The 21,258-nt window shown below is 39.4% G+C and overlaps 5 protein-coding genes and 1 long non-coding RNA gene across 10 annotated transcripts; 2 read left to right on the forward strand and 4 right to left on the reverse strand.

The window, feature by feature from the left end:
• Positions 1–1,205: 1,205 nt before the first annotated feature.
• LOC103855221 (SAL2 phosphatase) lies at positions 1,206–3,582 on the forward strand. 2 transcript variants are annotated; one of them, XM_009132181.3, is made up of 8 exons: positions 1,206–1,491; positions 1,700–1,775; positions 1,845–1,921; positions 1,991–2,196; positions 2,262–2,478; positions 2,554–2,643; positions 2,998–3,151; positions 3,232–3,582. In XM_009132181.3, the coding sequence occupies exons 1-8, from the start codon at positions 1,426–1,428 to the stop codon at positions 3,393–3,395; spliced, it is 1,050 nt and encodes a 349-aa protein (XP_009130429.1). In that variant the 5' UTR covers positions 1,206–1,425; the 3' UTR covers positions 3,396–3,582. The 2 variants fall into 2 exon arrangements, with proteins under 2 accessions (XP_009130429.1, XP_009130430.1); XM_009132182.3 differs by having other exon boundaries at positions 1,209–1,491; positions 1,845–1,918.
• Positions 1,284–1,927, reverse strand: LOC117132147. Its single transcript, XR_004455645.1, has 2 exons — positions 1,696–1,927; positions 1,284–1,523 (listed from the first exon to the last, which is right to left on the reverse strand). It is a non-coding gene; the product is annotated as an uncharacterized LOC117132147 (long non-coding RNA).
• A 219-nt stretch (positions 3,583–3,801) lies between the features above and the next one.
• Positions 3,802–7,104, reverse strand: LOC103855222 (protein trichome birefringence-like 14). 2 transcript variants are annotated; one of them, XM_009132183.3, is made up of 4 exons: positions 6,080–7,098; positions 5,640–5,905; positions 5,344–5,539; positions 3,802–4,867 (listed from the first exon to the last, which is right to left on the reverse strand). In XM_009132183.3, the coding sequence occupies exons 2-4, from the start codon at positions 5,836–5,838 to the stop codon at positions 3,997–3,999; spliced, it is 1,266 nt and encodes a 421-aa protein (XP_009130431.2). In that variant the 5' UTR covers positions 5,839–5,905; positions 6,080–7,098; the 3' UTR covers positions 3,802–3,996. The 2 variants fall into 2 exon arrangements, with proteins under 2 accessions (XP_009130431.2, XP_009130432.2); XM_009132184.3 differs by having other exon boundaries at positions 3,997–4,867; positions 5,640–5,902; positions 6,080–7,104.
• A 1,153-nt stretch (positions 7,105–8,257) lies between these two features.
• Positions 8,258–12,332, forward strand: LOC103855223 (probable methyltransferase PMT26). 2 transcript variants are annotated; one of them, XM_009132185.3, is made up of 9 exons: positions 8,258–8,461; positions 9,048–9,971; positions 10,106–10,255; positions 10,358–10,628; positions 10,774–10,884; positions 10,965–11,139; positions 11,241–11,513; positions 11,591–11,785; positions 11,866–12,332. In XM_009132185.3, exons 2-9 carry the CDS (start codon positions 9,084–9,086, stop codon positions 12,095–12,097), a joined length of 2,295 nt encoding a protein of 764 aa, XP_009130433.1. In that variant the 5' UTR covers positions 8,258–8,461; positions 9,048–9,083; the 3' UTR covers positions 12,098–12,332. The 2 variants fall into 2 exon arrangements, with proteins under 2 accessions (XP_009130433.1, XP_009130434.1); XM_009132186.3 differs by having other exon boundaries at positions 8,265–8,461; positions 9,052–9,971.
• LOC103855224 (photosystem I reaction center subunit N, chloroplastic) lies at positions 12,332–13,248 on the reverse strand. The gene is made up of 3 exons (XM_009132187.3): positions 12,851–13,248; positions 12,642–12,767; positions 12,332–12,545 (listed from the first exon to the last, which is right to left on the reverse strand). Exons 1-3 carry the CDS (start codon positions 13,142–13,144, stop codon positions 12,456–12,458), a joined length of 510 nt encoding a protein of 169 aa, XP_009130435.2. The 5' UTR covers positions 13,145–13,248; the 3' UTR covers positions 12,332–12,455.
• A 574-nt stretch (positions 13,249–13,822) lies between these two features.
• On the reverse strand, positions 13,823–21,101 carry LOC103855225 (phosphatidylinositol 4-kinase beta 1). Of its 2 annotated transcripts, none has more exons than XM_009132189.3 (16): positions 19,074–21,101; positions 18,587–18,778; positions 18,433–18,481; positions 17,837–17,969; positions 17,210–17,657; positions 16,874–16,954; positions 16,676–16,795; positions 16,082–16,151; positions 15,837–15,934; positions 15,616–15,720; positions 15,415–15,468; positions 15,088–15,231; positions 14,907–14,960; positions 14,716–14,790; positions 14,513–14,596; positions 13,823–14,409 (listed from the first exon to the last, which is right to left on the reverse strand). In XM_009132189.3, the coding sequence occupies exons 1-16, from the start codon at positions 20,637–20,639 to the stop codon at positions 14,308–14,310; spliced, it is 3,375 nt and encodes a 1,124-aa protein (XP_009130437.2). In that variant the 5' UTR covers positions 20,640–21,101; the 3' UTR covers positions 13,823–14,307. The 2 variants fall into 2 exon arrangements, with proteins under 2 accessions (XP_009130437.2, XP_009130436.2); XM_009132188.3 differs by having other exon boundaries at positions 17,210–17,660.
• Between the last annotated feature and the right edge of the window lie 157 nt (positions 21,102–21,258).

Below are 21,258 nucleotides of genomic sequence, written 5' to 3' on the forward strand. Positions count from 1 at the left end.
TGTTCACTCGTGTAAAATCTTCAAGCCGAAAGTAATAAAGAAATTATTCAAAGTTCTTTTGTCTTCAACAAAATTTGTGTTATGCGTACAGCTTTATGTAGAGGAGATGGAGAGGTGTACTTGAGGTTTACACGCAAACCAAGACCTGAATCAATATGGAATCACGCCGCTGGATCCATCCTAGTTTCAGGTATTCACCCGTTGTTAAACTCTTATCTACATATCTTTTGGTCTAATCTTCTTGAATGATCACACAAATGCTTGTCTGATGTTGTGTCTTTCAGAAGCTGGAGGCAAAGTGACTGGCGCAGAGGGGAATCCATTGGACTTTTCTAAAGGGAAGTATCTTGATTACAAGAGAGGTATCGTTGTTACAACTTACAACACATAAACTACTGCCAAGGCTTTTGAAAGCGGTAAGAGAATCCATTAAAGAAGAAGAAGAGGAAGCTGATTCTTTGAAACTTCACTGACACGCAGCTGTAATATACAATACTCTGTTTCTGTGTTTTCTTTACACAGTGAGACTATTGTCATTTAAAAAAAAAAATTCAACTTTGATATTATAAAAAACACTAATTCTCTTTGAAGATTGTTGAAACATAATCATAAAGTACACGTTGATCATCTGAAATACTACGTGAATGTAATTTGGAAACTTTTGGCTAAATTTTGGGGAGAAAACAACAAATGTTTACGTAACTAATTGATTGCTACGCATAATAATCTACTTTAAACTCGACAATATAAAAAAAGATAAATGCTTCTTTCTCTATCATATATAAAAGAAAGACCAATGGAAAAGACTTTTCTCATAAAAGAAAGAAAAAGAATAATTGACAATCATGACAAAAAGATTACAAACTTCTGCGAAACTTCTTATACAAATGTTATCTCATATAGAGAAGATTAGTGGATTGATTAGGTGAAATATTATTTATACCTGATTTGTTTAGTGTTTAACGATTAATGATAACTCTTGTCTTGTTAAGAGTAATACTTTAGTGTTTAATAATACTTTAGTGTTTAACGACTAATGATAACTCTTGTCTTGTTAATAGTAACACTTTAGTGTTTAACGGCTAATGATAACTCTTATCTTTGTTAAGAGTAATATTAATATATGATGACTGATAACAAAAGTCCCTTAATATTATATCTTTTCTTGACGGACACTGGAACATATTCAATTAATTCTTATTCTTTTAATTTTCTTTCGTAAACGTCAACTTGAAACGTGAAAAATGGTCTGCACCATCTGCCACGAAACCACCTCTAAAATATACAGTCAAAAAAACAAATATGCAGTTGAATAAACAAAGAATGCATACGTAAACTCTATATATATGTAACAAACGTCTATGTATTGGTGCACTAAAAACTATATAGTCTAAGGATATATATATATATTCTTGGAGCTTTGTAATGTCTTACGAGAAGGAGCTAGGCGCTGCAAAGAAAGCTGTTTCTCTAGCTGCTCGTCTCAGCCAAGTAAGAAGTGCAACCATCTTTTTTTTTGTCATCTGTTGTTATATTGATTCGAAACGGATAAGCCAAAATGCAAGTTACAAAGGCTGTCGTGCAACCATCTATACTCCTATATGTTGGACATAATATTCTCTTTTTGAATCATAAACTAATAAAATGAATATTTTTCAAAAAAAAAAAAAACTAATAAAATGAATACTATCTTACATAGGGAGTTCAGAAGACTCTCTTGCAATCCGAAGTATGGACAAAATCCGACAAAACTCCTGTCACTGCAGCTGATTATGGTTTGTACCTCAACGTTTGCTTACCATCGAGTTCACTTACCTTCTAACACTAATGGATTATTTCTTCAGGATCACAAGCTGTTGTTAGTCTTGTGTTAGAGAGGGAGCTCAAACCTGCAACCCTGTCATTAGTAGCAGAAGAGGTGGTAATAACTCTAAAAGCTTATTGACGAAAAGGTCTTGTTTATCGAGTTTTCACATGAATGTTTTTACAGGATACTAGAGATCTACGGAAGAAAGGAAGTGAGGAGTTTCTAGAAGATATAACAAAGCTTGTGAGAGATACTCTAGCTTCTGATGAATCATACGCAGGCTCTTCTATAACCACAGAGGATGTGTTGAATGCCATAGACTGTGGTAAATCACAAGGAGGAAGCAGTGGTTGTCACTGGGTTCTTGATCCTATAGATGGAACCAGAGGGTAACAAATTAGCTTTCCTAGCACTTAGATAACAACATAGTACTAAACTTCTCTGCTTGTTTTAGATTTGTAAGAGGAGAGCAATACGCTGTGGGATTAGCGTTGCTTGTGGAAGGCAAAGTGGTGGTCGGCGTTATGGCTTGTCCTAATCTTCCTTTGTCTTCTGCGGTTGTTGAGAAAGACGACAAGTCTTGCCAGGATAATGTTGGATGTCTTTTCTTTGCTGCAACTGGTTCAGGAGCTTATGTGCAACCGCTCAATGGCAATTCTCCACCACAGGAGGTATCTATCTTTTATCTTATCCAAAGCTAAACTGTTGATATGTGGGGTAAGAGAGTGAAAGAACTGTGTTGACAGGTGAGAGTGAGTAGCAATGAGAATCTTGAAGAAGCAAAGTTCTTAGAATCATACCATATGCCAATTCCCCTCCATAGTTCCATTGCTAAGGTAAGATATTGCTTAGTGTATTACAGTGTGCTCTCATGTTGCCATAACCCGGCTCAATAATTTCATGGACCTTAGGACAAAAAGATTTGAACCTTTAAATCTTATATTTATTTAGAATTGGTAATAAATATTATAAATATTTTTTTTTATAAAATGTATATTGAAAAATATGTTTATATAAATTATTTTTGGACTTTTTTTTTAATTTGTTGCATAAAAATACATATCTATTTTCTTTTAAAAAATTCGGATAATTAACTATTAAAAATCGGAGGATCCGGAACGATCGTACTGCTTGTCCCCATCTAAGCCGGAACTGGCATAACCAAGTGGGATTCTTACGGTTTTACGCAGAAACTTGGGATCACAGCGTTACCTGTAAGAATCGATAGCCAAGCAAAGTATGCAGCTGTGTCCAGAGGAGATGCAGAGATGTACTTGCGCTTCACTCTTGTTGGATACCGTGAGTGGATATGGGACCATGCAGCTGGTTCAATCATCACAACAGGTTTATAATTATATATACACAGTACATAAACACTCTTTAAACACTGAGAACTTTTGGCTCTAAATGCACGTCCATCGCAGAAGCTGGAGGCGTCGTTTGCGATGTTGAAGGGACACCTCTGGACTTCTCAAAAGGAAAGCGTCTTGATCACAACAGAGGGATCATAGTTACCACCAAGAAACTCAAGCCATTGATTCTGAAAGCTGTTAGAGAATCCATGGAAGAAGAGAATCTTCGTGTCTGAGACACAACTGAAACTCTACTTGTATTTGTATTTGTATTTTGTCTGAACTGATAAATTGTGTGTGTATTGCCTAGTTCTTTGTATTGTCTACGTGTTAGATGTGTAATATATGTGTGCTTGGAGGTCAAGATTCTACTTTGTTTCTTTGAGAAAGCGATTGATGATCACTTTTGTCTTCTTGCGAATATTACTAGAAGGTGATGATGACTTCGACATAAGTATTACTAAAACTCACGTTCTGCCATTACGTGAAAGACGGTCTGCACCAAACCCGACTCACACGTAAACTTTTATTTCGATGTTTCTTGTACAACCCAGTTGTAACCATTACATAAATAGTGTTTCAATTAAAAAAAAAAAGGTGTTTCAAAAAAAAAAAACCATTACATAAATATAAACTGTGTAATCATATGAATCAATCATCTGTAAATGTATATCAGTCGAAATGTCAGTAAAAGACAAACAAACTCAACTGTAGCCTTTTGTTTTTCTCCGAGAAAGAATGTAAAAGAACAAAACCAAAACCAAAACCTTTTCTATAACAAAGAATCAAACAGAGCCAATCCACTGAACTACCTATAAATGGTGTATGAGTATTTTTTTAAATCTGAGCAATGAAAAGTTCATTCCAAGTATCTGGGACCCCAGGTAAGCACCAATGCAAACAATCATTAACCACTGGAGCCGTGGCTGTCACGTTACTCTTCACTTTTTTAGGTTTTCTAGGTTTGAGCTTAGACCCTGAGATGTGAGCTTCATCTCTCAGCTCAGAGAGTGCAGTTATGTCAAGAATCTTGATCCTCGTCCCATTCACAGCACTCTCCACCGTTGCATCAACCGACCCATCATCACCATTGATTTCACTTCCTCTAGACAGAGGGACAGTATTGTTACAGTTCCCACCTGTGTTCCAATCTCCGTTCCTAAAATGCCTCGGAGATATCGTCCTAAAGAAAGCTTTCAACCGCGGATGCAACGGAAGCTGCGCGTCTAGCCACTTCGCAACGCTGCGTATTGTAAAAACCTTAGCGTGACTTATATCTTTAAGAAACTCTCCTTGGACCTGTGTTCCGTTCACGTGCATCACCCAGTGATTGCCTTCGATCTTGCCTCTGTTCCAGTGGTGGCCCGTGTTAAGAACCAACACATCGAAACGGTGAAGGTACTTCCTCATAAACGCTGGTGGACGGTCCAGATGCATTGCGGTGAGACGAGGTGAGTCAGTGTTCTTCATGGGGACCAAATCTGATAAACTAGCTGACCAATAATACAAGATGGTTGTGTTTGTGGTGGGGAAACGATACGCCCAACCATCAGGACGGAGAGCTCCTTTGGGTTTGACTAAACCGTACTCCCATCCCACGTTTTGAACCTCTGGGCTGTCTTCACCACCAGTGGCCATACACATCAGAGACTGAAACTGTTGCCGTCCCAATGAGTCTCCTATAAACGCTATCGTCTTATTCTGCATTCTAAAAGAAACAAAGTTGCAGTAAGCAATATGAGAGACGTTTAAGAACTTGCTTCACTACAACCAGGGGCCGGTCTGAGATTTTGAGAGCTAACTCAAGTAAAAATTTATATAATTTTTTAAAAACAAATTTGGAGGCTTATATATATATATACGCGCACTGACTACAACATATTCTTTTTTTTTAAATTATATACATGGATATGATGGCTCCCACGGAAGTGGGTCCACACTAGCCACGTTATTAGCCCACGTGTCGGTCCCATATCCTTGGCAATGCCAAAATTTTAATTCTTCAGTGACCGGAACTCGATTCTAGGTGGCCGGGACTCAAACCGAGGTGGCTTCACCGTATTGGGCTTCGCCACAAGCCCCGGTTGACTACAACATATTCATACAGTAACCCAATCTATGTACATCACATTAAGTAAGAAGGCCAAGTGAATCACTAATGGTTCAATAAAATTGGGTACATACCTTGTCAAGAAGGTGAACCTGTCAAACTGTGGCATGTTGCAACCTTGCGGTTGCCACCGGTAACCTTCAAATGAGAAGTCAGGTCTGCCCATTACTCTACAGGCCCACATGGATGATAGCCACTGCTTACATTCAGAACCAGAGTACAACGGTCGCTTCTTGTCTTTAACCCATTTTCCTTTTGCATAGTTACAAACTGAACAAGAAACCAAAACGTATCACAAAACCAGACTACAAGATTGCACAAAACAAAACAAAAACTGAATACTAAAAGATGGGAAAAGTAATGAAAGTACCTGAAAAAGAAGAAGAAGGAGGAGGAGGAGGAGGAGGAGGAGGAGGAGGAGAAGCTGAGAACTGAAGTTGTACATCAAAGAGAGAAGAACGAAGTGGGTTTTCCTCAGAAACCAGGAGTGTTAGCATCAAAAAGATGAGGATAACCAAGGCAAGTGATACACTTCCTCCTCTGAGTATGCAACTTTTCCCACCAAACATTTTAGATTAAGTGCCAGGAGGTATAACATCAAACTCTTTAGCAACAAAGAAAAGCTCCTATGCTCTGCTGTCAAAGTTCAAGAATCAAGATCACAGAGTGTTATAATACATTAGTCAGGCATTCATTAAAAAAAGAGCATAACAACTTATTAAAAAAAGCTTAGTCAGGCATTGAATCAAAGAACATAGAAAACAAGAAAAGTTATTCCGCAAATCGAGCTGGTGAGGATAGAATCGTTACCTGAGAACAAGAATAAATGGATTGATGATGATGATGATGATCGGAGCAGTGTGAAACCTCTGTTGGATCTGGAGAGAGGGAGAGAGCGATTTATAATATCGAATTTGGATCGTTTCACATGTTCGTGGTCAATAAACAATTATCCATTGCAGCGAGCACAGTGACTCAACGTTTTGATGCGTTTTGTTTGATTTTTCGGCGCAATAAAGTAATTGCTTCGTTAAAAGTTAAAACACAGTTAGCTACCGTTTAATTCTCTTAATGACGTAATTAAAGTCTTTTTTTTTACAAATTTAATTAATTTTCGACCGACATTGGTTCATGGTTCACTTTCCTAAAATGCGGTACGTACTAAAATATAATTATTTTGTTTATAAGCAAAACATATACTTATTCTCTCTCTTTTAGTAGTAGTAGTAGTTGACAAGTCTCTTTTTTTTTATGGGTTTAGTAGTGAAGATGAGAGAAACAGCGCACATGCCTTTCATGGGCTTTAAGTTTTAACATATAAAACAAGCAAAGACGTAGATACTGGGCCACTGCTATTTGGGGAAAATTATAGGGCCTCAACTGTATCTTACAATTTACTACTTTTCATTCCAAATTCCAAATTTTATAGTATCTATAATTCGAATGATTACATTCATAACCTCATCTAATTGATTTTATGGTTTTTTTCACTCATCTAATGATTTTATGATTACCTTCAGCTTTTTTTTTCTATGGCTATGCTGTCCAAAAAGAAAAAAAAAATTGATTTTATGGCTATATGCCACTTGTAATAAGTAGTACAACAGGGAAATAACCAATAACAAAATTTGTCACATGTGAACGGAAAAGAGTCAAGTGTGCGAAAGAGTTTAAAGTTTTAAAAAGTGTGATTTTGCTTTTAGCTAAAATCATGCTATGTAAGTAACCACCCCCACGCGGAGAGAGAAAATAGATCCGCTTTTGGCTCCGGCGGACGGTCAGCGCGTCAGCGCGCGTGCCGTCGTCGGAGACCATAGTCCTTCCGTTTAAGTTGTCCCTTTTGCTTCTCCATCGTCTCCTCTCTCAGATCGTCTTGTCTGAGCCCTGGTCCAGGCTATATATCGTCGTTTATCTCCGGGAGGTAACGGTCTCAACGGTGGCTCCGTTTCTGGTGTGAAGGCGCGGTCGTGTGGAGAGGATGGTGTGGTGAAGTTGTCTGGTAGTTCCAGTTTCGTTTTCGGGAGACAGAGGCTCAATAAGCTCTATCGCCGCCGGCTCTTGCTTCCGGGAGGAGGAGGCTTCCTCAGCTCCTCTTTCGCTGACTTTGTTTCCGGGGTGCCAAGGCTTCTATAGCTCGGCGCCGTCGGCTCTAGGTGTTTTATGTCCGTCGTAGACTAGGGTTTGTGGTCCGATTTTGGGTCGGATTTGGTTCTGAGGTTATGTGGTTCATGGCTTTGATCTTTTGGAGGAGCTCTTGAATAGATCGAGAAGGCGATCCATGGAGAAGATAAAGCGGGGACAAAAAGAGGTGGTTCGGTGGAGGCTCGCGAGTGAATCGAGCTCCGGCGTTACTAGGGTGCGATGGATGGTGCCGGCGGCGCTTCAGTGAGCACTCGGTCAGGTTGAGGCGGATGGGACGCGTGTCGTCCCCGAGGAGAAAGTTCTCATCACGTGTTTGGGCCTCTTTGATGCGGGCCTGCTTAAGTCGTCCGGGCCTCTATCTGTTTGGGGCGTAGGCTTATGTAGTTGGGAGTAGTTGGCCATGTGTTGTTTGGGCCTTAAGTGTTATATCGTTTGGGCTTTTGCCTTTGTATTTGCTGGGCTTGGATCCTTAATTTCTAAAAATAAAATCTTGACGGAAAAAAAAAAAAAGTAACCACCCCTCAACAAATTTCATATCATGATGATATATAATTCTAATTAATAAACAAAAAACATGGATTAAGGTCGTTAGTAATTGACTAAACTAGACTTAACCTAACTAGAAATAATTTTAAACATATTTTATATATAAAAAAAAATTAACAGATTTTATAAGAAAAAAATCTACCACTAAATTCACGCCAGCTCCGTAGTTCCCTCTTTCTCTCCGCTTATTGATGAATTATCATCAAAAATTAAAAAAAAAATGATTTTAACCCCCAAATTAAAATTAATTAATACTAATAAATAAATACCAACTTATGTTCATTTAAAAAGTGTAAATTAAATTAAATCAATATCTATGATTCTATCACACATATATATATATATACATTTATCTCGCAATCGCAGACCTCTCTTATCCCGTGCCATTCGAATTTTCTCGAGAAAGTGACGACTGAGAAAGAAAATGGCTCCGTAGCTGCAACTCTCGCGATTTCGATTCTCCCTTCCTCTCGCCTTCTCGTATTTGCTCATCGCCTGTATCAGGTATACGCCTCACGCACATTCCTCTCTATCTCTTCTCGCTACGGCGATTGTTGCTTTTAAACCTTACGTAGCTTAGTGATGATCGCGACGATGTTCAAAACTAGTTCCTCTACCTAGATCTGCTTCCGATCTGCTATTTTCTCATCGTTATTAAGCTCATAGATGACTTCGTTTGTTGATTATATCATGTGGATGTCACCACTAGCCACTCGATAATCTCGTTGTTCGTCTGGTTTACACTGTAATCGCTAGGGTTTAAGCAGATCTGGTGACATTACCTTCGTCTAGTTACATTGAGAATTTAACTAAGCAAACATGAACAAGGCCTCGCCAATATGATTTTAGAGTTTCATTAGTGATTTCGATGCGCCGTTTGTTCATTTGATTGTATTTTCTCGAGATTCTAGCCACTCGATATAGCTCGTTGTTCGTTCTGTATCTGGTTTGAACTGTAATCGCTAGGGGTTTAAGCAGATCTGGTGACATAGCCTTTTGTTGCATCTTCAGAATTCAATTAAACAACCATGCGCAAGGCCTCGTTAATGCTTGCCTAACATCTGTTTTCATTGATTCTCTATCTGTGTAGGTAGGTGTGAAAACGTTTTGTTGGATTAGGAGTGTCATGGCACAGCCAAGGTACACTAGGATAGACAACACCAGGAGGCCGGCGTCGAGCTATTGCTCAACGGTGACTATAGTTGTGTTCGTGGCGCTATGCTTAGTCGGGATTTGGATGATGACGTCATCCTCTCTTGGACCAGATCAGAGTGTTGACGTGGTTCCTCTTGACAACAAAGATGGGATCAAGAACCAGATGACCCCTCCTGAAGACGCAGCTGGTGAAACACCCAAGGAGGAGAAAAAAGGAGATGGTGATGAGAGCTCAAGCAAGGAAGAGAAGACTAAAGAAGAGTCTACTTCATCTGGTGAGACGAAAAGTGAGACTGAAGGTTTGAAAGACAACCCGGAAGAAGAGAATCCTGACTCTAATGAAAAGCAAACTAAGCCGGAGACGGAGGATAATGAGTCCGGTGAGGATGGTGAGAACCAAAAGAAGTTCGAGGCTGATGGAATTGAGAAAAAGTCCAGTGACGATGAGACAGGCAATGAAGGTGCTGAAACAAAGCCTGAGAAAGAAAACTCCAAGACAAATGTGGAGCAAGAGAGTCAACCTAAAAACGAGACCTCAGGTGGGGCACAGTTAGAGCTAGTGAATGAAACTATTGCGCAAAACGGTTCGTTTTCAACTCAGGCCACAGAATCCAAAAAGGAGAAAGAAGCTCAGAAGAGTTCTGGTGATCAAATTGATTTCAAATGGAAGGTCTGCAATACAACCGCCGGGCCGGATTACATCCCCTGTCTTGATAATGTGCAAGCCATTAGGAGTCTTAAGAGTACTAAACATTATGAGCATCGTGAGAGGCATTGCCCAGACAGCCCACCCACCTGTCTCGTTCCTTTGCCTGAAGGATATAAGCGGCCAATTGAGTGGCCGAAAAGTCGAGAAAAGGTCTGCTGACTTTCACCCCTCTATCATATATATATATATATATATATATATATATATATATATATATATATATATATATATATATATGTGTGTGTGTGTGTGTTAAAAATCTAATACTATTTTCGTTTATGCAGATCTGGTACACCAACGTCCCTCATACCAAGCTTGCTGAGTATAAAGGGCATCAAAATTGGGTTAAAGTGACCGGTGAGTATCTAACATTTCCCGGAGGAGGAACCCAATTCAAGCATGGTGCTCTTCATTACATCGATTTCATACAGGAGGTTGGTAGTCAGATGTAGTTCTTTTGTTAGAAAGTTTGAACTGGTTTGTACTTTGATCACTTTAAAAGTAATATTTGTGCTGATGAAAAATATGCTTTACAGTCTGTCTCTGATATCGCTTGGGGTAAACGCTCGCGTGTGGTCTTGGATGTTGGGTGTGGTGTTGCAAGCTTTGGAGGTTTCCTCTTCGACAGAGACGTGATCACAATGTCCCTTGCACCTAAAGACGAACATGAAGCTCAAGTGCAGTTTGCTCTTGAGAGAGGCATTCCTGCTATTTCTGCAGTGATGGGCACTACGAGGCTACCTTTCCCTGGCAGAGTTTTCGACATTGTTCACTGTGCTCGCTGTAGAGTGCCATGGCACATAGAAGGTAAGTTGCATATAACCGACATAGTCTCATAGATGTAGTCTTTGGATAGAAAACTCCTCCTGGATCCTTACCATCTATCTATTTCTGTTGATTGGTCAAAATCTTTGTTAGCTTTCTGATGTTTGTGTGCACTATACATGGATAGGTGGAAAACTCCTTCTGGAGCTAAACCGTGTATTGAGACCCGGAGGCTTCTTTGTGTGGTCTGCTACTCCTGTTTATCAGAAGAAGACAGAAGATGTTGGAATCTGGAAAGGTAGTACAAAGCGTTATCCTCCATATATAATTGCTCTGGAACATCCTTTTTCTCACACCTCATGTTGGCGAATTTGGCAGCTATGAGTGAACTCACTAAGAAAATGTGTTGGGAACTCATATCTATTAACAAGGACAAGATCAACGGAATCGGTGTAGCTACTTACAAAAAGCCTACTTCAAATGAATGCTACACAAGCAGATCAGAACAAAATCCTCCAATTTGTGCCGAATCTGATGACCCAAATGCATCTTGGTATGATCTTTTTTCTTTATAATTGTTTTGGAATTGTGCTCTAAAAATCAGACAGTTTACATTTTTATCATATACATGTTTCTGGATGTGGATTTTAACAGGAAAGTCCCACTTCAAGCATGCATGCACACAGCACCAGAAGACAAAACGCAGCGTGGATCTCAGTGGCCGGAGCAATGGCCAGCGAGATTAGATAAACCACCGTACTGGCTATCGAGTTCGCAGACCGGAGTTTATGGAAAAGCGGCACCAGAGGATTTCAGCGCTGATTATGAGCACTGGAAACGAGTAGTGACCAAATCATACCTTAAAGGCTTAGGAATCAACTGGGGAACTGTTAGAAATGTCATGGACATGAAAGCCGTTTATGGAGGGTAATTAAAAAAAAAAAAAACACAGAGGTTCTAAAGGATACCTACTTAATGTTTGTGTGTTTGTGTTCATTTTGCAGATTTGCAGCGGCTCTAAGAGAAATGAAAGTGTGGGTGATGAACGTGGTTCCAATAGATTCACCAGACACGTTAGCAATAATCTATGAGCGAGGACTGTTTGGTATCTACCACGATTGGTGTGAATCTTTCAGTACTTACCCGAGATCATATGATCTTCTTCACGCCGATCATCTTTTCTCCAAACTCAAACAAAGGTATGTCTGTTGTCTCTGAAAGAGTTTCTCTGTTTCCAACAGAAACATGATAAATAACTAATACAAACTCTGTTTTTCAGGTGCAATCTGACGGCGGTTGTTGCGGAGGTGGATAGGGTACTGAGACCGGAAGGGAAGCTGATAGTGAGGGACGACGCGGAGACGATACAAGAGGTGGAAGCGATGGTGAAAGCGATGAAATGGGAAGTGCGTATGACTTACTCGAAGGAAAAAGAAGGTTTGCTTTCTGTTCAAAAGTCAATTTGGCGACCCGAAGAGGTAGAGACTCTCACTTACGCTATCGCCACTTGAGATTAAAAAAAACTTAGTCCGAGTCGGTCTCTTTTTGTACGTAAACACACGCTCTTGTCTTAACTCCTTGTTATGATCATCATCATCATCATTTCTTTTTCAATCTTTAGGAAATTCCTTTTATTTTTTAAGGGTCGAGTATGAGTTTAGTTATGTGTTTGTACTATTCAAATTTTTTTCTTCGTAACGTTCTTGAGGTTGTTCTATGGTAAAGTTAGAATAATGTGAGATGTAATTCCTAATGGCTCTTATTAGTGTTTAACACGGTAGATTCAAATGGATATGAGAACTTTGATGAACAGCTAGATAGATAGATAGATACATTGTTGGGTTTACATAAGAATGGATACAAACATGATCACCATTTCCAGAAAACATTGGAACCACACTTGAACTTGTCTTTGCCTTCGCATTCCAACGCCAAATCTTCTGAGATAAATAGTACCTTCTGCATATATTAAAAAAAAAAACATGAAGAAGAACATCATAATCTATTGAATCGTCTATCTCTCAAAGAACGAAAAGGTTGAGTTTTAAGAATAACCTTTTGCTTGGCAAGATCTTGACATCCTGTGAAATTCTCAGGGAACTTGCAGCTTCCGAACTGAACGGTGAATGCTCTCGCAAAGTTTGCCCCACTTGTTGCCAATCTCTTCTTATCATTCAGTTCTTATTAACCATAATTTTCAAAAAATAAAACCATTAATTTGCATTCTTAGAGATTTCAAGATTCAGAACGTTTCAAGACTTTACTTTGTTGGCTTTGCTCTTCTCGAGGTATTCATCGAAGACGCTAGGATTAGCAGAAGCAGAGACAGCAGCGGTGGAGAAGAGTGTAGCAGCTAAGAACATCATGCGGGATCTTCTTCCATTAACATCATCACCACCACCAACTCGTTGAGCTGCTTTGATCACAGGAACAGTCTGTTTCTTCTGGCCAAACCCAACCGATGAATTCACCAAACCCACTTTTTGGTTTAGCTCTGATGAGCTAGCACCAGAGATTGCGTAGCTGCAGGTGAGAACACTCGAGTTCATGGCCGCCATTAAATCTGTCTCTGTTGCTTCTTCAGAAAGTCAAGAGCGTTTGAGTTTTTGATTGGTGGCTGAAGGATGAAAGAAATTAGAATTTAGTAGTATTAGAGATGAAAGAGGATGATGATGACGTGGACGTGTGAATGTAATAAAGGATTGTGGTTGGACAGTGGTGGATAAGGTGAGATTTCACTTCTGTCCTAATTGGCAAAAAGTCCAAATCTTTAGTCTTAAAGAAAGTTTTAGGTCTTTCATATTCTCTGAGTGTTTATGTGGTTAGCTTTTCTTTAGTCTCTACACCTCAGATCCATAATCTCTGCTTCAAACTCAGTTCTATCATGTTATCATGAGCCTGATCAGGATTAGCCCACTGACTCCATTTGGCATGTCTATCTTTCATACAAAGAACAATGTGTGCTTCTAAAAAACAGAGCTTCCATCATTGTAAGATTGTCTTAATAGAATAAAAAGAAATGAACAACAAGAAAATGTACAGAGCATAGAAAGCAAATTAAAAAAAAAACTGGCTTTATGATGTTCTTGCTCCCTGTGGCTTCCATCAATGTGTTTTCTGTTTTAAACCCATTCTAACGCAGAGTTAAGTAACTGTGGCATTTGTAATCGTTGACTTTACTCTTGTATCCTTTGATTAGAGACTAATAATAATGACAGTATCATTTCAAAGGGAAGAATCCATGGAAATACACAACTTCAAAGAAATGTATTTTATATGTTCCACAAATTTCTTTTGGGTGCTCAGATTCTAATTTAACAAAAGATAATACATGATTTATACAATAATATCACATCATCAGTTGTCATCTCTATAAAAGGGTTTTTGTTTTGGGAAGAGTAAGAAAATTGAGGCATTTGCCCTTTTTTTCTTTTCTCTCTAGTAAGCAAAGTAAAAGATAAAACAATCAAACCTCTGCAAAAGTAAAATCTCTCTGTACACAAACTGTAGTGTGCGACTGGTTTGTTCACCCACTCACACTGATCTGCTTCTCTTCAGGTTAAAGGCTTTTTTCTTTCTTCTGCCTTTTGGGAGGATTCTGCTTTGCTAGTATAGCTATGAGAAAAGGGTTTCCTCAAAACGCATGGTTTTTAGCCGTTTGAACCCAAGGGTTAGCCCTTTATTATGTTGGTTTCCCTCTGTAAAAATAGCTGATGGAACATCACAAGATTCCATTTAAGACCCTTTGGTAGTAATCATACTGCCGTGTTCGCCATGCATCTAAGCTACTGCTGATGAGAGATAGCACCAACGAGACACATTGCTGGTTTCGTGACCCCAACCAAATCAAAAGAAAAGAAAGACCGTTACCAACAGTTGATCATTCGAGAAGTTGAATTTAACAGACATAAAACAAAAGGCTTTACCTCTTCGGTTAGGCTTAGATGGAACCGTTTTCTTAGGTTTTGAATGGTTCTTGGACCACCTTTGAAGCAAGGATAACCCGAGTCCTGATCAAGATGTTACCAGAATATGTAATTTCACACGGAAAATAACTAGGCTTGTTACCATATTATAAGTATGTAGGATTCCATGTTCATATAAAGAAGGCAAGAGATTATGATGATACCTGTAACATTTCAACTAAGAGAATAATTCGCTCAGCGTGCTTTCTACATGTAAGGAATCCTTGAATACATAGCACCTAAAAACAATCGACAATTAGATGCTCTTCTCCAACATAATTAGCTATACGCAGAAAAGGTTAAGAGACTTAAGAGATAGAATTAAGAGACAAGAGGGAGAGAGCAACGTGGATACCTTGAAATAGTCAAAGAACTCACTTGGAACCCCATCGGCATCAGAGTCCATGACCTAGTTGTGACAAGAGTGTTTTTTTTTGGGTATAAATTTGGACTAAAGGATTCAATGAAATTAAGCACAAAGGAGTTTGAAGGGACGAAAACCAATCTGTTATTAAGAGAAAGAATGAATCTCTTACCTCAAGAAGTTCACGAGTTAACTTAAACGGAGCACTCTCAAAGTTTACACCACCAGGAGAATTCGAAAGCATAAACCCGAAATCAATGTGTATGATGTGACCCTCTTCATCCAAGAGAAGATTCCCATTATGACGATCTTTTACCTACAACCAATTGAAAACCATGGGCAAATGAGCCTTTAAAACCACCTTAACATGCTATTCATGAAACATAAAAACGGCACCAGGACATGTAAAACCTATAAATCCCTTTGTTTACAACGCACTAATATGCCCGTATAGGTGAATAAACATTGTACTCAGAGAAGGGGCCGCTAAGAGATGTACCTGCAGAAGGTAACAGACCAAAGAGTATCCGGCCATACTCTCAACAAAATTCCTCTGCAAAAGAAGCCATCTCGGAAGGTTATATACATAAAATGGCATACGGCACAAGAAACTAAGAATTGGTCAATTATTATATGAAACAAAATAACCAACATCCTGGTTGAATTGAACTATTACGATCTACCTCAACAGTACATTTACCTGGGCGAACTTAAAACTAGGAGAGTTTTCTTTATACTTCGCAGCAAAGAAATCACGTAGGCTAGTGATGTTGGGGTATCTACTTTTGATAGAATGAATAGAAGCCTGCAGGAATGGAAAATGGCACTTATTACATACGCTTCCATTGTAAGAAAATGATGAAAGAAAATGATGACAGGATACAACGTAGCAACTAAACAGGGCTCTGGTTTCAAAATTACCGTGTCTGGAATTGTTTCTATAAGGGCAGTATACGAAGAAGTAACCAAGACCTCATAAGGACGTAACCAGAGGGGTAGACCTGCTTCCTGGAATATATCTAGCACATGGACAAGACAATTCTCTATAAGGTGGAAATGTAATCGTCTTTAACAGAATAAGAAGACATAAAAACAAAAATGAGGAACCATACCCTAGGAAATAGGATATTAACAGACACTAGTAGATATAAGAAAGTATCACCCACCATAGAAGTGAGAAATGAGTTGCACAGCAAGATGTTCCTGCCGACAGTCATCACCGCTCTTCACAATGATCTGCGAAGATCTACAGCCTTTTAAAAACAGAGGTAGAAAGAAGTATCGTATGGCAAAATGGTCAGCACACAAGGACACAATTAAGTAAAGATTACGCAAGGAAAGTATCTAAATCCTTTGACATCAGCTTTTCAATGTTAGCAAATAAAAATAACATCAAATGCAGCTTTACAGAGAATCGAAAGCAGAAGCCTATCATGGGCCTCTCAAAGAGTCGTCGAAGACTCATGCATCAGTCAATACTTTGATGTCTACACTGTTGCAGGTTTAAAAGAGAAAAATGATATGGTCAGGAACTTAATATCCTTTTAAAAATCTGGAATCACGAGTTATGCTCCTCTACATATGGAAGATCAACAGTATCAACCCCAATAACAGAAAACTTCGGTTGCTATATCACGTTAGTTGACACAAATACCTATTCTAGTCATCATCAACGAACTTAATTTAGAGGAATATACTTGATAGGGAACCCCATGTACTAATACTAAAGATAAAAGGGTATGGTTTTATGCAGCACTTACAGAACGCAGGTCCCAACCAGGTAAATTTCCATATATTGAAGCTTTACGAATTCTCTCTCGCTTTCCATCCCAAAGTTCACCAGATAAGGCATCACCCTCCTTTAGCATTCCACCATTGGCCTGTGAACATCACAAAAAATAGATAGACGGTTCAAAATTCAGAACAAGAAAAGGAAGATCTGTTAAACATGCATTTACCCTTGGTTGTGCATCTGAAGAATCCTGACCAGCCCCTTTGAGAGGAAGGCCTGGAGGTGCCTCACCCTTTGCTGCAGCAGCCTGCATAAATTATTAAACTGAGGATTAATGACGGGTAGAGGAAGAATAACAAATAGAACACATGCAACAATTTCAAACTGTAAGTAATTGAAGTGCACAAGACAAGAACAAGTACATGCACTAAAATAACGACTCAATTGAGTATCAGAGTTAAATCCACCACTAGAAAAAGTACATCATGTATCATATAGAATTCAAATGGCAAAAGTATACAAGCAATTGCCTTCTACAAGTTATCGATCCAGAAATACTCACCCTTACTTCCTCCATGGCAACAGTACTTGGAACACGGCGATGTTCCTTTTTACGTGGGACTGCTGGATCAGGAATGCTTTCCATTCGAAGTCCTGGGTCAGCCGTCACGACCACCCTTACCCACTCAAAATCAGAGTTTAGCCCAGTTTTTGGGGCCTCAGCCAGGACATCATCAAATGGATCACTCAGTGATTCAAGAGATGCAGTACAACTCTCCACTGAGAAGCTTACACTGACAAGTTTCACCTTCACGTCGGGCTTAGGAGTCATTGCCTGGTCAATTGCTTGGGCAGTGGATAGCGACATTCGGTCAGCACTGTTGCGATAAGCCTCCTGAGTAGTCCATAGTGGATAAGCCCATGCAGGTTGCTTTTGAAAAAATGCGTCCCCGTTGGCCAATGGTATGCCCCCTCTAGAAAGCTTCTGGGAGATCGATGTATCTTTAGCACTGCTTCAGAAAACAAAAAAAGAACAATGAGAGATGGCTATCATATAAATTTTTACACTCGGTATGACAAACAGGACATAAAAAGAATAACTTCCCAGTAGAGGTACTAGATAAGTATTACTCTTAAGAAGCAGTGGATAAGTATTACTTTTGAGAAATTTAAAATTTCTCAAATTTACCTGGGTGTTGCCGCTTTCAAAACTTCTACGGAGATCATGTACGGCGCCTTTTCCCTAGAATTCAAAAGAGTGGATTCATCTTCAGGAATATGAACGACACGATAAACTCCTCTTCCCATTGGAAAACAAATTCCTGGAAGGTTATTGAGGAAAAAAATTAGTATCTGGTTAAAAAAAACAGTTACACAACAGAATTAACGTAGATGAAAAAAACAGGAATCTAAACTGCTTCTAAAAGCTGAAATCATAAGATCGTAAAAGAGAAATCAAGAGTGGGAGAAAAATCTCCAAACAAGAGTGGAAAGATTGCAATATGTTCTGAAAATCTAACCAGCCAAAACAAGGACCAACATCTACCAGACATTGGACTTATATAAGCAGCAGAAACATGATAAAAAGGATATACTACTTTTTTCAAGACAAGATACATGATTTAGATCTCAGTAACATTAGAACGGGGTAAATTTTTCACATACTCTTTCAGAGAAAATCATACGTGACTGAGATAACGCATTCCGGCTAAGTATATATGAGCTACACAAATAAAGTAAACCTCTAAATAATATCTCCTCGTAAGATCCAGTTTCAGAAAATACCTCCGGTGGTTTCAGCTTCAGATAAATGAAAATTGATCTCTGCGAGAGACTAAAACCAAACAGAAGAAACATGAAGTCTGGTCAGTTGCTACAAAGCTATAATTTAACAGTCTAAAATTATTCATCCAGACGGAAAGTCAAGTGTAATAATCACCTCCCGAAGCGCAATTTTCCGATCTTCGATGGGAAAGACATCTACCAAACCATACGATGTTTCACATAACGCTTGTACAAATTCTAATGACTCATGGTAAGCCCCTTTCCTGAACTGTGAAGCGGTATTTTTTGGTAGTGGGGGCTTACCAGCTGTAGTATCATCCTGCTGCTTAGGTGAACCTGGCCGCTTCTGCAATGGTTATAATAAGAAAGATTGGTATGCGCAGAATCAAGAACACATAACAGTAAAGAATGTCCAGTATAAGATAAGTAATTAATTGCAGTCGACAACCACCCTGTTTCAGCCAACATTTGCGTCAAGCAAATTTCACAAGAAGCAGATATTTATGATTATATCCTACAAAAATCTTGGCAAATGAATCTAAAGATATGGATCGAAAGAAACTCGAATATCAAACAGTGCAGCTAAACCCAGTATTTGCAATAAGATAGAAACACAAAGGACAAGTCAAATGAGAGCAGACCTCTTTGTGCTTCTTTGATCCAAATAGTTCAGAATCTTCAACAGACTGGTCACGATCTCTGAACAATTTACGGAAAAAGTTCTCTGTCCCAGGACTGCTTTCAACTATGCCATTGCTCGTATTTTCAATTTCTGAAGTAGGTTTCGCGTCTTCTGAATGTGTACGGAATAATCTTTTGAACAGAGAAAATTCTGGAGATTCGTCACCCTCGCTTTCACTCCCGTCATCGGCTTTGACAATATCTTTCTTGTCGTCAGGCTTTTCCTTAAATAACTTTTTGAAAAACCCCTCCCTTTCATCCTCTTCACCAGATTTATCATCAGCAAGCACTGCTCCATCCGTATCATTCTTTTCATCAGCATGTCGTTTGTCATCAACTTTATCCTTGAAAAGTTTCTTAAAGAATCCATCTTTGTCCTCATCATCTATTGCTTTAGGAACTTTATCTTCCTCAGTTTTGCTGTCACGGAATAGTTTCTTGAAGAACCCTTCTGAGTTTGCATTTGACTCTTCATCATCCTTTTTATTCTCTCGCAATAACCTCTTGAAGAAACTCTCCGAATTTGCACTCAAATCCTCTTCATCACCCTTATTATCTCGTAACAACCTCTTAAACATCCCATTCCCATCTGAACTCGATGTCAATTCCTCGTTTTCTCCTTTACTACTTAACAGCCTCTTGAAAAACCCCTCGGAACTGTTCGTTATCTCCTCATCTTCTGATTTATTATCTTTCATGAGACGCTTAAAGAAACCCTCTGAGTTAGACGTTGCTTCATCCCCCTCACCTTTGCTGTCCCTCCTGAGCCTCTTGAAAAACCCTTCCTTCTCACTCTCTTCATCATCTCTCTCGCCAGACTTTCTAAACATCAAAGCATCTCTGACTTTAGGACTCGGGATAAGCTTCTTAAAAATCTTACTGTCCTCAGCAGGTAACTGACTACCATCATCCTGAACGCTGCTCCCCGGCGAAGGCGAGAACGACAAAGACTTCTGCATCGGAGGAGACAACTTCAACGAGAAGAGCTTCTGTTTCGACGACAAAAGCCTACTCAAAACCTGATTCTTACTCCCCGGGGTCGAAACCTCACTCTGCACACGCATGAGAGTAGACCACTCACCCATAATAGTAGCAGCAATCTGACACTTCTCTTGAATCCTACCAATCCCTTCACTATCCTCCGAATCCTCCAACTCAGCCAACAAAAACCAATGCACTTTCAACGCAATCTTCAACGACTTAGCACAGATATCAATCACAAACTTATCAAGCGAGGGGCTAGGCTTGTGCACCATCATATAACAAATCTGGAAGAGATAACTCTCGATACCTGATAAAGGAAGCGTATACATCCTATTGCATAAGTAGTCCCTAACTCCAGCGTGAGGATGCTTGTAGAGGTAACTAACAGCGATCCACTCGCAGAAGAAAGCTGAATCGAAGAACCTAATGAGCCAACCATTGGAGCCAGCGGACTCGCCGATGAGGTTACTCGGTGAGGTGATCTCACGAGGCGACTCGGATGAGTCGCCTCGGACGAGTGATAGAAACCGTCCCATCGTCATTCTGATCAGCTTAGCGTAATCATCCGAGAGACGGATCTAAACGAATCGAGTCTCTAAACCCTAGGATGATTCTCAGTAAACCTTCACTCATAAAACCTAATCGCTTCTCTGTAACCAACTCAAAGCTCAATCGAAGGCCTTAGGCTAACCTAACCGAGATAAACCGGATGGAAATAGAGATTACTCGTATCTTACTCGATCGAATCGCCGTAAACCGGAGGCGATCGGGAGTTTGAACCGGAGATTGAACTGATCTCACGGAGAAGGAACGTAGCGATCAGCTGATTCTAGCGATGATCTGGTCTTCGTCGTCTCCGAGATTGTGAGCTTGGAGAGAGATCAATTCGAAAGAAGTAGCTGAAACGGCGAGAAGCGATCGCCGTTGACTCTGCCGGAAGCGGTTATCGTCGTCGTCGTCTGTTGGTGGGAGCGAGAGAGAGAGAGAGAGAGAGAGTAATTATTGTTTGCAATACTTTTAAAATTATTTTTTAACTTCTTCTGGTTGTTTAATTATTTTTTAATTATTTATTATTATATTTTTTTGTCTTGGTGAAGGAAGGGAACTAACGTGCGCTGGAAAGTTCGCGCGAGCAGAGTTGAAAATTTACGTGGGAAATAA

The sequence above is a fragment of the Brassica rapa genome, chromosome A02 (genome assembly GCF_000309985.2).
Source record: "Brassica rapa cultivar Chiifu-401-42 chromosome A02, CAAS_Brap_v3.01, whole genome shotgun sequence".
Classification (NCBI taxonomy): domain Eukaryota; kingdom Viridiplantae; phylum Streptophyta; class Magnoliopsida; order Brassicales; family Brassicaceae; genus Brassica; species Brassica rapa.

Coding starts and splice junctions, on each gene's coding strand:
- LOC103855221 (XM_009132181.3), top strand. CDS start 1,426: ATGTCTTACGAGAAGGAGCTAGGCGCTGCAAAGAAAGCTGTTTCTCTA. Junction 1,492..1,699: donor TAGCTGCTCGTCTCAGCCAA/GTAAGAAGTGCA, acceptor TATCTTACATAG/GGAGTTCAGAAGACTCTCTT. Junction 3,152..3,231: donor TGGTTCAATCATCACAACAG/GTTTATAATTAT, acceptor CGTCCATCGCAG/AAGCTGGAGGCGTCGTTTGC.
- LOC103855222 (XM_009132183.3), bottom strand. CDS start 5,838: ATGTTTGGTGGGAAAAGTTGCATACTCAGAGGAGGAAGTGTATCACTT. Junction 5,540..5,639: donor TCCTTCTTCTTCTTTTTCAG/GTACTTTCATTA, acceptor TTTCTTGTTCAG/TTTGTAACTATGCAAAAGGA. Junction 4,868..5,343: donor AGGTTCACCTTCTTGACAAG/GTATGTACCCAA, acceptor TGTTTCTTTTAG/AATGCAGAATAAGACGATAG.
- LOC103855223 (XM_009132185.3), top strand. CDS start 9,084: ATGGCACAGCCAAGGTACACTAGGATAGACAACACCAGGAGGCCGGCG. Junction 9,972..10,105: donor GGCCGAAAAGTCGAGAAAAG/GTCTGCTGACTT, acceptor TCGTTTATGCAG/ATCTGGTACACCAACGTCCC. Junction 11,514..11,590: donor ATGAAAGCCGTTTATGGAGG/GTAATTAAAAAA, acceptor TTCATTTTGCAG/ATTTGCAGCGGCTCTAAGAG.
- LOC103855224 (XM_009132187.3), bottom strand. CDS start 13,144: ATGGCGGCCATGAACTCGAGTGTTCTCACCTGCAGCTACGCAATCTCT. Junction 12,768..12,850: donor AGAAGAGCAAAGCCAACAAA/GTAAAGTCTTGA, acceptor TATGGTTAATAA/GAACTGAATGATAAGAAGAG. Junction 12,546..12,641: donor AAGATCTTGCCAAGCAAAAG/GTTATTCTTAAA, acceptor TAATATATGCAG/AAGGTACTATTTATCTCAGA.
- LOC103855225 (XM_009132188.3), bottom strand. CDS start 20,639: ATGACGATGGGACGGTTTCTATCACTCGTCCGAGGCGACTCATCCGAG. Junction 15,935..16,081: donor ACTCATTTCTCACTTCTATG/GTGGGTGATACT, acceptor TCCATGTGCTAG/ATATATTCCAGGAAGCAGGT. Junction 15,232..15,414: donor TGGTCTGTTACCTTCTGCAG/GTACATCTCTTA, acceptor AATTGGTTGTAG/GTAAAAGATCGTCATAATGG.